The 14,123-nt window shown below is 34.4% G+C and overlaps 1 protein-coding gene across 1 annotated transcript in view; it reads left to right on the top strand.

The window, feature by feature from the left end:
• The window catches only part of EXOC5 (exocyst complex component 5), a 56,542-nt gene extending 43,324 nt beyond the window's left edge, over window positions 1-13,218 (top strand). The window contains exons 13-18 of the mRNA XM_047861995.1: window positions 204-312; window positions 4,689-4,809; window positions 6,031-6,117; window positions 9,789-9,897; window positions 10,095-10,310; window positions 10,964-13,218. Coding sequence (XP_047717951.1) covers window positions 204-312; window positions 4,689-4,809; window positions 6,031-6,117; window positions 9,789-9,897; window positions 10,095-10,310; window positions 10,964-11,152 — 831 coding nt within the window. The 3' untranslated portion in view covers window positions 11,153-13,218. The remainder of the gene's footprint in view (window positions 1-203; window positions 313-4,688; window positions 4,810-6,030; window positions 6,118-9,788; window positions 9,898-10,094; window positions 10,311-10,963) is intronic.
• The last annotated feature ends 905 nt before the right edge of the window (window positions 13,219-14,123 follow it).

Here is a 14,123-nt window from a genome sequence, read left to right as displayed (position 1 = left end):
GAATTGTAGACAAATAGGGAGCATTGTAACTATATGTCTATGTATGTGAGAGAGACATTGGGGGTGGGAATGGGAGTATAAGTTATTTTGATATCTGAACACTGGCTACATCTTAGACAAAATTGATTGCTAAAAAAAAAGTTGCTTTTTTTTTTTTTTAAGATAGACTTGAGGAGTAATGTGTTTGGTTTTTCTTTTTAAAGCTTTCTGATCCTTCTGATTTACCAAGGAATGCCTTTAGAATTTTTACCATTCTTGTGGAATTTTTATGTATTGAGCATATCGATTATGCTTTGGAAACAGGACTTGCTGGTAAGTATATTTATTTGTCTTATAATTTGCATTAAATTTCTTTAATCATGTTTAGTTCACTGTATGCATAATATTGTTTTATATATATTCAACTTTATACATCAAATTCAGTTCAATGCAATGAATAATGCTTTTTGAGCTTCTTTAATGCAAGGGTTTTCCAGGTGCTGAAAGTTACACAAAGACACAGTTGTCTCATATTTCTTACATCAAGCAGGGCAGGGCAAGCTACATAAGTTACTGCAGCATATGGGCAGACTGTAATACAATGCTATAGGTTATAAAATGTCAAGGGAGCAGAAATGAGGATGACAGCAATTCTTGTTGAGGCAATTGAGTAATATAAGGTGTAGAAAGAAAAATATTCCAAAATAAGCCTGGAAAGGAATGAATTCATATTAAAATTTTTTCTTTTGCTTTTGGTCTTTCGGGTTTACTGGTATTCATAGGGTAATAATGACTTCTTCCCTAAATCCCAGTCCCATTAATCCAGTTGCCTCTGAACTTTCCACCTGTCTATTGTGCATCTCAGATATAACATATGCCTAATGAAGCTCTTTATCTTCCATCTAAATCTGTTTGACTCCCATTTTTCTCCATGTGTTTGAAAGGTATTACTATTTATGGGTTGCTCAGGCCCCAAACATAGGAGTTGCCATAATTTTTCCTTTTCATGAATGCTGATAGCCAGTCTATCAGCAAATCCCATTAGTATACTTGCAGACATAACTCAAATTCATCTACTTCTTCTCAAGGTCTACTGATGCCACTCTAATGTAAATACCATCATCTCAGGGCACCTGGGTGGCTCAGTTAAGCGTCTGACTTCGGCTCAGGTCATGATTTCATGGTTTGTGAGTTCGAGTCCCGCATCAGGCTCTGTGCTGACAGCTCTGAGTCTGGAGCCTGCTTTAGATTCATGTCTCCCTCTCTCTGTGCCCCTCCCTAGCTCGCTCGCTCTCTCAAAAATAAATAAAACATTTAAAATACATACATACATACATATATACATACATACATATATACATACATACCATCATCTCTGTCTACTCCTAACTGGCCTTTCTGTGTACATTCTCACTTCTGCACAGTACTGACTCCACATAATAGTCAGTTTGATTATTTATTATTTCTTTGTTTAAGACCCGTTAGTAACTTCCTGTTACTTTTAGGGGGAAAATAATAACAGACTTCACAAAAGCATGGCTTTTGATCTGTCCTCCTCTTATGTATTCATCCACATCCCATATTGCACTTCCTCTCACTACCTCAGCCGCTCTGGCCTTCATTCTTTTTTCCCACTCAGGCTTGTTGCACTTGGTGTTTCCCTATCCCTCAAATCCTTTTCCTTCAGCTCTTCAATGCCTGGCTTTTCAACCTCTGATCTCAACTAAGAGGTCACCTTCTCAAAGAGTCCTTTGCTGATCACATTAGCCAATGTAGCCCACCTCTCCAGTCCAGTAACTCATTATTTCGTCACTGAATTAATGTTTTTCATAGCACTTCTCGCAATGAAATTTTCATATGTTAACATCTGCCTCCACTGACCAGAATTGATTAATTCAACACATACCTTTTAAGTGCCTACTCCTGCACTCGTGGAGCTTTCAATCTCAGGGAAAGGATAGACAAATGACTAGAAAGTGCAATGTAAAATGGAGTAAGAGTTAATGAGAAGTGTTGGGGAATTGGGATGGGAAATTCAGGAACAGAGGGCTTTTTTTTTTTTTTTTTTTTTTTTTTTTTTGAGGAAGGATGGTCAGAGACTGCCTGTCTGAGGAGACATGATCCAGAGAGCTGAATGAGGTGAAGGAGTGAATTGAGAATTTGGAGACAGTATTTTAAGAGAACAGCATGTATGCTCTTGTGGCTAGGAATCTTAATCTGTCTTATTCACCATTATTGTCTGGCACCTAGAAAGCACGTAGTAGATGCTCAAAAATGTTTATTGACTGTATGTCACATCATTTCATAAAGTTTTTAACATTGAAGCATACTCACCCATAATTCAGTAACCTTGTGGTTTATTCTTACCCATTTTTTTATTTGCTCTCATGATGTAGATAAACATTTGTAGCCTGCTTTTTTTTTTTTAAGTACAGCAGACTCTTTTTTTTTTTTTAAGTTTATTCATTTTCTTAAATAATCTCTACACCCAATGTAGGGTTCAATCTCACGACCCCAAGATCTAGAGTCACATGCTTTGTTCCAACTGAGCCAGCCAGGTGCCCTAATTACAGCAGATCTTGACATCGAGTATTTAACATTTGCCATTTGCAAATGACTTAATGTGGCAATTTGTATTGGGTAATAATACCTCAAAGGTATGAAGATTAAAGAAGATAATGAAAAAAGATAACATGAATTTGAATCCATATGGTATGAAGGATCTGTTATTAAGCTCATATGGAAATCTAGCATCTTCATTTTAATAGTTGTATGTATTCACAATTTGGAAGGGCTTAGGGGTGAGAATGTTTCTTATATTCATAAACTTTCTTCCATGCAGCCATTTAGTTAATATTTACTGCTGTTATTTCTAATGATAGAATACAATTCTGTCATGCATATATATAATAAAGTTAAATAAACTTTATTACTATATTACTTAATAACTATCCCCTATTTCTAGCTATCTTGAATCTTTTCAGTAATATAAATAATGCTGCAGTGAACATTGTAGAGCTTAGAGTGTTTTCCTTATTTTGAATTATTTTCTTCATATGAAATCCCAGAAGTGAAATTAGCAGTTCAGAGTGTGGTACCTGGGGCCCCTGGCTGGCTCAGTTGGTAGGGCATGTGACTCTTGATCTCTGAATTATGAGTTCAAGCCCATGTTGAGGGCAGAGTTTACTTACAAAAACACACACACACACAAAGTGTGTTACCAATTTCAAAATTTCTATACATATACAGTTTTGCAAAAGGGTTTTTTTTTTTGCAGTAATTTACACTGTTATTGACCTTTATGATTGTACTAATTCTTTACATAGTGTTGAATATTTTTTTAGAATAAAGGGATTTTTTTTTTTTTAATTATGTAGAGAGAGCGCACACATGAGTGAGGGAGAGGGGCAGAGGAAGAGAGAATCTTAAGCAGGCTCTATGCTCAGGACAGAGCCTGAGGCAGGTCTCAGTCCCATACTGCTGGTTCATGATGTGAGATGAAATCAAGAGTCAGATGCTTAACCACTGAGCCACCCAGGTGCCTTTGGATATTCTTTAAAAACCTTTAATTTAATGGTTGAAAACACACATAAATACTACCTTTTGTATCTTCCATTAATAATAAGGATTGGTATTTTCTACATGTGTACTGACTTAATTTTCTTTCTAAGTTTGTGTTGGAGTCTTTAGTTTTCTTACTATTTGGTGATTTTATCGTATCTTCTTTTTTTGAGAAAGAGGGAGAGCGTGTGCAAGCATGTGCACAGGTGGGGGAAGGGCAAAGGGAGAGGAAGAGAAAGAATCATAAGCAGGCTCCATGCAGCCAACGCAGGGCTCTGTCTCACAACCATGAGATCATGACCTTAGGCGAAATCAAGAGTCGGACGCTTAACCAACTGAGCCACCCAGGCACCCCTTTTGTTTTCATTTTTAAAACTTTGAAAAAAAATCATCATCTCATAAAGAATTCTAGGTATTAAACTTTTATTTTCTCATGTATGAATATTTTCCTTAGCCCATTATGCTTCTTAATTTTCACTAGAAACATAGACATCTAAGGTTAGAATGTATCTTAGAGTTTATCTATTGCTCTTTTACAAAAAAGATGAATCTGAAATCTGGAGAGGTCAGCTCTCTTTTTTGGAGTCAGCATGTGGAGTCACCTGAATAGCATGCTGAAAAATCAAGAATTTTTTTGTAGACAGCGAGGAGACTTTGAATATTTTTGAGGAAATAATAGAGAGCAAAATGAGTGAAATGTGTAAATTTAAATATATTACTCTGGCAACAATATATTAACAGAAAAGATAAAGTGATTTGAACCCAGGAAAGTAACAAAAAAAATTATTTTAACTGAGATAATGAGGCCTTGTTATAAGAAAAATGGTGGAAGTGGTTCATGGCTCATGTGAACCACTGGGCATGAGAGAGTAGGAAAGAAAAGATACAGACCACGATGATTCATTTATTGATGTATTTTTCGTTTATCTCAGCAAATAATGAAAACTGAGTAGATGGTGAAACTTTGCGTGTAAAAACTTAGGATTAATTTTATTATTAAGCTTAATTTTACTTTTCTGTCCACAGAAATCATTGCTGATTTATTAAAATAGCAGTTGCTTTTATTCATAATATCACATTCATTTTTTCAGTTAGCGAGATGAATTTCTTCAAGTGTATTCTAATACATACATGCCTTCCAATTTTAGGAATTCCTTCTTCAGATTCTAGGAATGCAAATCTCTATTTTTTGGATGTTGTGCAACAGGCCAATACTATTTTTCATCTTTTTGACAAGCAGTTTAATGATCACCTTATGCCACTAATAAGGTTAGTCAAATTGATTTTTGTTGGTATGTCAGTGAATATTATAATGTTCTCTACATATAAAGACTTACAACAAAAATTTCATGAGATTAATAGGACAGATTTTAATATACGACATTAAATAAGGTTTGGTTTATATTTTCCTATCAGTTTATGTGAACTTTTCAAGCATGTGAGGATTAAATAAGGTGGAGTATATGTGAACATGCCTTATAAAATTATATGTGTACTATTAAAAGATGAACAATATATAAAAGATAATATTTTAAACATTTTATTGTAAACATTGATATGCCAAAAAATTAGTCTAGAAACAGTCTTAAAGATAAGATCACTTGTAATCCCTAAATCACACTTTGAAAGGAAATGTACTAATTTAAGAACTGTAATGCCACATAGCAAAGAATCCACATAACTGTTAGAGTTGCATATTCCTTAATATTTTGTGTGTTTTTGACATTTAGGTGGCATTCAGAAGGCAAATATGATTGTCAAAATTATTTTTTAGTGTAGGAAAGCTAAATCAACTGGATTGGCTGTAGTCTCCAAACTTTAATTAGTATAATTGATTATATTCTTAAGATATCCAATGGATTTTTTGTTTTTTATTTTTTGTTTTGTTTTTTACTGTTATTTAATTAAAAAGGAAACAAACACAAAACAACAAAACAAGAAGAAAATGAAACAATCCCAAAATTTCAAAATCACAAATATTTATATTCTTGAGGGATATCTTCTCTGAGATGAAAGTAATGAATCAAAAAAAAAAAAAAAGAGAGGTTAGAGTGGGAGAGAGCCAAAGCATAAGAGACTCTTAAAAACTGAGAACAAACTGAGGACTGATGGGGGGGGGGGGGGGTGATGGGTATTGAAGAGGGCATCTTTTGGGATGAGCATTGAGTTTTGTATGGAAACCAATTTGACAATAATTTCATATATTAAAAAAAAAAGTAATGAATCTAAATCTTCTTCTTCCTTCTCTTCTAAATGGTTAATTTTTCCTAGTATGACTATTAGGCATAGTAATACTGCATAATTTCCTAGTTTGAATTGGGCACTGTAGTTACTACTTACGTGCTTCTTGGATTTGCAAGCAAATTAAAATAATATATATGTATGTTTGTGTATTTATAAATTTTTATAACAATATACATATGCATATGAAAAACTTTCAGAGTTGTAAGGCTACTAATGTGATTTTTTTTCCTTTTAAACATTGAATAGCTCTTCTCCTAAGTTATCTGAATGCCTTCAGAAGAAAAAAGAAATAATTGAACAAATGGAGATGAAATTGGATACTGGCATTGATAGGCAAGTTGTTAGTTTTATTTTTTGGTTTTTTTTTTTTTAAGATTTTATGTTATTATTTTTTTAAATGTTTATTTTTGAGAGAGACCATGTGCGAGGTAGGGGAGGGGCAGAGAAAGGGAGACCGGATTGGAAGCAGGCTCTGTGCTGACAGTAGAGAGTCTGACGCAGGGCTCGAATCATGAACCATGAGATCATGACCTGAGCTGAAGTCAGATGCTTAACCAACTAAGCTACCCAGGTGCCCCTAAAGATTTTATTTTAAAATCCACACCCCCGCTTGGGGTTTGGACTCTCAGTCCTCCAAAAGCCACATGCTCCACCCACTGAGCCAGCCGGGCACCCCCCCCCCCCCCTTGCCTCTTATATTTTTTAAATTGTAAAAACACTAGGGGCGCCTGGGTGGCTCAGTCGGTTAAGTGTCCGACTTCAGCTCGGGTCGTGAGCTCACGGTTCGAGAGTTCGAGCCCCACATCGGGCTCCGTGCTGACAGCTCAGAGCCTAGAGCCTGCTTCCGATTCTGTGTCTCCTTCTCTCTCTGCCCCTCCCCTGCCTCACACTCTGTCTCTCTCTCTCAAAAATAAATATTTTTTTAAAAATTTTAAAATTTTTGTAAAAACACTATTATAAATGCAGCGTGAAAATGGTTTTTAGTATGTTTAGATTCTTTTTTTTTTTTTTTAAAATTTTTTTTTTTTCAACATTTATTTATTTTTGGGACAGAGAGAGACAGAGCATGAACGGGGGAGGGTCAGAGAGAGAGGGAGACACAGAATCGGAAACAGGCTCCAGGCTCCGAGCCATCAGCCCAGAGCCTGACGCGGGGCTCGAACTCACGGGCCGCGAGATCGTGACCTGGCTGAAGTCGGACGCTTAACCGACTGCGCCACCCAGGCGCCCCTGTTTAGATTCTTTTAAACTAGATTCAGTTGAAAACTATTCTTGGAAGTCACCGTTTTCTCCTCCTCCTTCTTTCTCCTACTCTTTCAAAACTCCTTAAAAATGGTATGTAACATAGAGGATTTTATTTTCATTTAGAATTTTCAAGGTTATGTCTGAAATGCTTTAAATAAATATGCTAATTTTCTGTAAGTAAATTTCATTAAGTGAATGCAAACTCTGTTCAAAAATTTTTGTAACAGTTTTTGTAGTTAATTATCTGTTTACGGTATAGAGCAGTGGGTCTCTTTTCTTGAGATGATGTGGTGGTCTTATACTTACTAATGATGATGACAGTTACCATTTATCAAGCTTTTGCTGTGTGCCAGGCACAGTGTTAAGGACCTTCACTTGTGTTATTTATTAGGTAGAAAATACTATTTCTGTTTTACAGACGAGGAAATGGAGGCTTAAAGAAATAAAGTATTTGCTCAAGATTGCACAGTTAGTAGTGGTAGAGCTAGGATTCAAATGCGAAAGCCCTTGCTACTAGGTTTGGGCATATCTTTATATATTGTAATTCTGTTCCTTTCTCCTCTATTCAACAAAGCATATTTGAGTGCAAGTTAGTTAACAGTGCTGTTACAAGGATAGCCTGAAATTCACTCTAATTTGTGAAAAAGTAAATAATTTTTACTTTATTAGTAGTATCAAATTTGCAGGTCACCTCCCAATTACCTTTTCACTAAGATCAATATACTGTAGAGTATATGATAATGAGGGAAAGAAAAATAAAGTTAAAGAATAAAACTGGGAAAAGGGCATGTTATAGAATTAATTACTGAGCTTAATTTACTGATTATATGCTTAGAATAATCCTAAAAACTGGCCTCTACCTTTTGCTTTCAGTCAGGACAACAGGAGATTATACATACACAGTATTTCACATAGTGTAATATGTTTATATACATTATAATCATCCCTTCAAGAAGTGTGTATTTTCCTAACCTAAATCCCTCATATTAACTTAATTTGTTTCTTCTTGGTTTGCCTCAGAATACCTAAAAATCATATTTGGGACGTGGGGAGGTTGGATACATTAAGCTTTCAGAGGTACAGGAAAGATGTATTTGTTAGGTATCTTCTTAATATCTTTCTATATAAGCTTGAGTCTTGGGCGCCTGGGTGGCTTAGTCAGTTGAGCGTCCGACTTCAGCTCAGGTATGATCTCACGGTTTGTGAGTTCTGGCCCCGCATCGGGCTCTGTGCTGACAAACTCAGAGCCTGGAGCCTGCTTTGGATTCTGTCTCCTTCTCTCTCTGCCCCTCCCCACTTGTCTCTCAAAAATAAATAAATATTAAAAAAATTTTTTAAGCTTTGGTCTCAAAGTCTTTGTACTAGTTGACCAATTGAAAGCACAGTGATCTGTAGTGGTCTCATGAATGTGAACTTCTAATTTTTTTACGCATTTTCCATGGATAATGGGTAAAAGAGGGAAGCAGAGCATCCACCTGATCCCTTCTCGTATTTTCAGACCAGTGTCCACCTGTGGGTATTAGGTCAGAACCTCTTTGCCTTTGAAGCTCACATCATCTTTTCTTATTGCTGTTATCTCTCAGTCATTTACGTTAGTCCCCTGTATTTATTGAGAATTTGGGCAACAGGCTCACAGTTTTTCTTTTAACCTTAGTGTAGGTCATTTCCACTTCCTTGTGTCTGACCCATTCATTTTCTTGACCATCTTCACTTTAGCTACCTACTCTCATATCCTGCTAGACCTTGTTATCATTGGTAACAAAAACCTCAAACTTGAATATCCCACTCATTGCTCATAACTTCTTGTTCTTCCAACTCCACAGCCTGCTTTCTGACCTCAGCAGGAGCTCTAGCCCTTAATTTATTAATCGTTTGCCAATTACCCTTTTCCTAGCTTTACCTTATTATTATGCTTAGGTTGCTTGACCCAGCTCTTGAATTAGTCCCTTCTAATTCCCCTAAAATATATTTCCATTAACCATAACTATCTTACAGATCCTAAGTTTTGGATCAGTGCAGTCTCTTTTATTACCATAACTGGGTGACTGATTGCTGTTGGAGAATATCACATAACTCAAATGTTATTGGTACCACTACAAACCCATGCTCTCATTTGTCACCTGGGTCTTTAGTACCACTTGTTCAGCCTGCTGATTGTCCTTAGAGTGTAAACTCATATGCTTCTCACGTCTTCTTCCAAATGTTGGCCATTCGTCTTAAACCCTCTATCTTCCCCTCTTGCTAACCATTCTCTGTATATAATTGTTAAGGAAATAAGTTAGTGACAGATTTCTAAGATCTTTAATATTACCTTAAATAAAGTATTGGGCAAGAGCAGGAATCTAAATAAAACCAGAGTTCATTGATAGCAAGACCTAGAATTTATTTTTTCTAAAATCTGAAGTCTACCAACAGTAAATAATTTTACAGAGCTATGGAATTAAATAATTTCAATTTAGTATAAATAATATGAAGTGAATATAAAATAAAAGGATCAAGGGGCTCCTGGGTGGCTCAGTTGGTTAAGTGTCTGACTTCGGCTGAGGTCATGAGCTCACAGTTCTTGACTTCGAGTCCCACGTCAAGCTCTGTGCTGACAGCTCAGAGCCCGGAGCCTGCTTCAGATTCTGTGTCTCCCTCTCTCTCTGCCCCTCTCCAGCTCACACTGTCTCTTTCTCTCTCTCTCTCAAAAATAAACAAACATTTTAAAAAAATTTTTAAATAAAGGGATCAAATATATGGTGTTCTCAATTCTCTAGGACGTTAAATTGTATGATTGGACAGATGAAGCATATCTTGGCTGCAGAACAAAAGAAAACAGATTTTAAGCCAGAAGATGAAAACAATGTTTTGATTCAATATACTAATGTGAGTAAAATGATTCAATATACTAGTAAGAATATCTGCTTTGCTTAATAATTTCATTAACATTTTCATTGGTGCATCTTACTGTGCTCTAAGTTATTTTCTTTTATACTTAGAAATCAGTGAGACACTATATGTATTTTCTCCTCATCTAAGTTGATATCCATTTCTATGTAATAAGTGTAGAAAAAATTTTACAGGCCTGTGTTAAAGTCTGTGCTTACGTGAGAAAGCAAGTGGAAAAGATTAAAAATTCCATGGATGGGAAGAATGTGGATACAGTTTTGATGGAACTTGGTGTACGTTTTCATCGACTTATTTATGAGCATCTTCAACAATATTCCTACAGTTGTATGGGTGGCATGTTAGCAATTTGTGATGTAGCTGAATATAGGAAGTGTGCCAAAGACTTCAAGGTACGTATTCACAAATCTGAAGCTTGTAAATAGGCTCAGGAACATAAGTCAGACCGTTAAGAATGCATGCTGACTTACTGTCATTACTGAAAAGTTTACAACTTGTTGATATTGTAGCGAGACAGATCTAACATTTTCTAACTGGAAAAGTGTTGTTCCAATCATGTTTTCAGTATTAACACATTTTTGCTTTGCGCTTTATTTTAGACAAGGCCATATTTCAGTTCCACAATTCAAATGACATTGTTGACTTTCATAACTAAAGCTGTATATATCACACATCAGGAAAATATGTTCTTTCTTCATGTACATCTCTCTGAAATCAGTTTTCCTTAAGGTTTAAATTATTTAAGAAAAGTGCTAAATTAATGATAACTAATTCTAATCCACAGAAGTATAAATGATTGTTAACTATTGAAGAAAACTGGCATACTATATATCTTTTCAAAAAGATTATACCACGTTTTTATAATGTCTGAAATATTTGAGTTTTAATACTTTCTGAAGCTTTAAAATTTTTTTAATATATTGAACCTCTCCCACATTAGTAACTCCTGAATAACAGTAAATAAGTGAGAAGGATTAAAAACTAATTGTAAAACTAGAAATCGTTTTGTTTCAATGCTGTTTTTTTTTTTTTTTCCTTAATTCAGATCCCACTGGTATTACAGCTTTTTGATACTCTGCATGCACTTTGCAATCTTCTGGTAGTCGCCCCAGATAATTTAAAGCAAGTCTGCTCAGGAGAACAACTTGCTAATCTGGACAAAAACATTCTTCACTCCTTCGTACAACTTCGTGCTGACTATAGATCTGCCCGCCTTGCTCGACATTTCAGCTGAGGTTGAATTTACAAGGGAAACATGTTGTACTTCAGCAGGTCTTGGTTGACAGAAAGCACAGGAGATTTCTTATGACACAGCCAACATTTTATGGAAAAATGACTGTTTGGAAAAACAGCAGCCATACTTACACTTGAGATTTTATTTGAAATTTGGACACTACCCAGCCATATTTTGCTTTTTTCCCCTTAAGTTAAATTTTAATTCCATTCTTGAACTTAACAAATTTCAAATTCTAAATTTCAAATTATGTGAAACTACGTGTCACTCTTTTCATCCTGGAAAATGCTGGTGTCAGAAGACAAATGAGATGTTATCACTGTTCCAGTTCATGTTCTTTGACATATTCCATTGGGAAGTTTCACCATCCTATTTTGCATTGATGGTAAAATACAGCAAAACTGCATTTATTATTTACCAATTTTTAATGACCTTTTCAGCACTTGGTAATTGTTAACCAATTGTTATTTTAGGTTTTCTTAGAGAACTTTTGTCTCTTTCAAAAGGTTAACAACTGAGCATAATTTGTGTAGTTGGTTAATTGGATTTTTCCCTGAGGTACAACAATAGTATTCCAAGAAAAATGTTATAAACTGAACTAATATGATGAAATGTTTTATGTAGATATTAGGAGTGGATCAGAATACATCTGCTTTCTGGGTAAAAAAACTTAAAGTTTACTATTTCTTATTTCATAAACAGATTTTAAGCCAATGCTAGCAAGAAATTAATAAGTCTACCTTATTTTATATTTCACTTAAGGTAAGGTGGAAGACCTTAACTGAAGGACCATATTTATTCATTATTTTAATATTATAAGGGAAGTAAAGTTGAGGTATAGTCTAAATGGTGAATATGAGAAATATTGACAGTGTTTAGCAACAATGCAGCCCTTTAAGATTACTTTCTTAATACTAAACTGGAATAAGATGGGATGGCTGAACATTGATAATCTATTTTAAGGGGAATCAGTAATTGATAGATAGCATTATATATTCTAAGTCTGGAGACAAGCTTTGTGAAGACTGATTGCTTTTCAGATCTATAGTTTCTGTCATTATCTTTTTCAAGGCATTTCTGAAGCAATTCTTGAATGGAGTTAACTGAATTGGCTTAATATGGTGACATAATAAATCACTTATAAAATTTTAAACGTCAAGTGGAAATTTAGCAAGGCTATTTACTCTACAATCTCTCTAAACTTGCTCTGCAAGAATTCATTCTTATCTGTGTGTAGTATTTCAGTTCCCTTTGTGTTGTTCGCAATCTTCTAAGAACAGATAAACTTTAATGTTCAGCTCATTCTTGGCATTTTTTTCCTTTAATGTAGGCTTTTTGGCCTAATTTTGGCAAACTACTTTTCTTTTAAGACTATGTTTCTGAATAGTCATCAATCTTACCAAAACTTCCAGATCCAGCACTACCTACTGTTTAAGTTACTATTGACTGAATTCTCTTAATTTTCTGTTTAGCCCAGTGTTATCAAGGTAAGCAAAAGAAACAAAGTATGCCAACTTTTATCAAAGCATTTTAGAAAATTGTGGCAGCTTTAGAAAGCTGTCTAGTTTTCTATTCCCTAGCCAAGGGGAGAGCCAGAACAGATTTTGGATACTAGAGAAAGTCATATGCTTGTACTATTGCCATTTTAGAAAGCTCTGATGTGAATTCAAATTATACCTCTGTTACTTAAAGCCAACAATTTTAAAGCAGTAGTTTTACTGGCCATTTGAGCTCTTTGTACAGTGTCAATTTGTAAAAAAAAAAAAAAAAAAAAAAAAGAGAGAGAGAGAGAAAGAGAAAACAAAATCTTAAATAAAACACGAGAGAACATTTTAAGACTTCCAAATCAGAGAAGTGCTTCAAATTATTTTGTTTGGATTAATTTTTTTAAATGTAAAACATAAACATGTTGCTTAAATATTTTGTTAATTATTATTTCCATGCTTGAATTTTGTGCAATATTTTCCATTATGTCCATTGACCAAGGCAGTGACAAAGAAAACTCATAAGTGAATACTTAATTTAGAAGTGTTAACATTAATGCTTAATAAACAAATTCCCTGCAATTGTTTTTTTATTTCACTCCATTTTTTACCTCTTAAGGATATCCATACTTAATTTTCTAAATTATTGCTATTTCAGTTTTTAAGATGTTCCTTATTTTTTATAGGTCTTCTCACCTCCTTTTTTTTTTAGAAGAAAAATACTTTTTTTTCTAAGATTAGAAATTTAACTGATTATCTTTCTTTAAAAAATTTTGTTCTATAAAGCCCTGTGCATTCCTTGCATTCTTTTTATTCCAATTTTTAAGGCATTTTTTATATTTATGACCACTATAAAATTTTGCCCACAACTTATGACTCAAAAAAGATGATCAATAAGTAAGATGTTTTTCAAATGCACTGATAAAATTTTAAGTAGCAATAATGGAACTTTGTATATTAGTAACATTAGACAACATTTGATTAAAGAGAATCCTTACAGTTTTCTGCATTTCTACAGGAGCTAACAGACAATATCTATGTAATGTTTTGAAGTGGAAAATATGCTCCAAAACACTGCAAATTATTTTTCTGAAACTTAAGTATATTATGTTAAAATACAGGACACAGGTTTTAGCCTCTATAAGTTATGGTATTGAAAATGACAGTCGACCACAGTAGATGAATAGTCCTTATGAAGAATTATAAAATAACAGTTGAATGAATCTTTAGACAGAGGACTCATTGACTATTTCAAGACAAGTATTAGCCTCATTTTGAGCATCTCCATGGTTGCAAGTCCCTAGCACCTTCCTTTTTTAAAAAAGAACTGCTAAATACATTAACTTATGATATATTTAGATGATTTTCTTTCCTCTTTCACTTTAAATTTTCACTATCTGAACATCAGCCTTCCGGCTTACAGTGAAATAATTTTATTATTAGATTGATTCAAAGTGGAGAATGTACTGCTTCCTTAAAATGCCTTT

The sequence above is a fragment of the Prionailurus viverrinus genome, chromosome B3 (assembly GCF_022837055.1).
Source record: "Prionailurus viverrinus isolate Anna chromosome B3, UM_Priviv_1.0, whole genome shotgun sequence".
Taxonomy (NCBI): Eukaryota; Metazoa; Chordata; class Mammalia; order Carnivora; family Felidae; genus Prionailurus; species Prionailurus viverrinus.
This window is presented reverse-complemented; position numbering and strand designations above follow the sequence as displayed.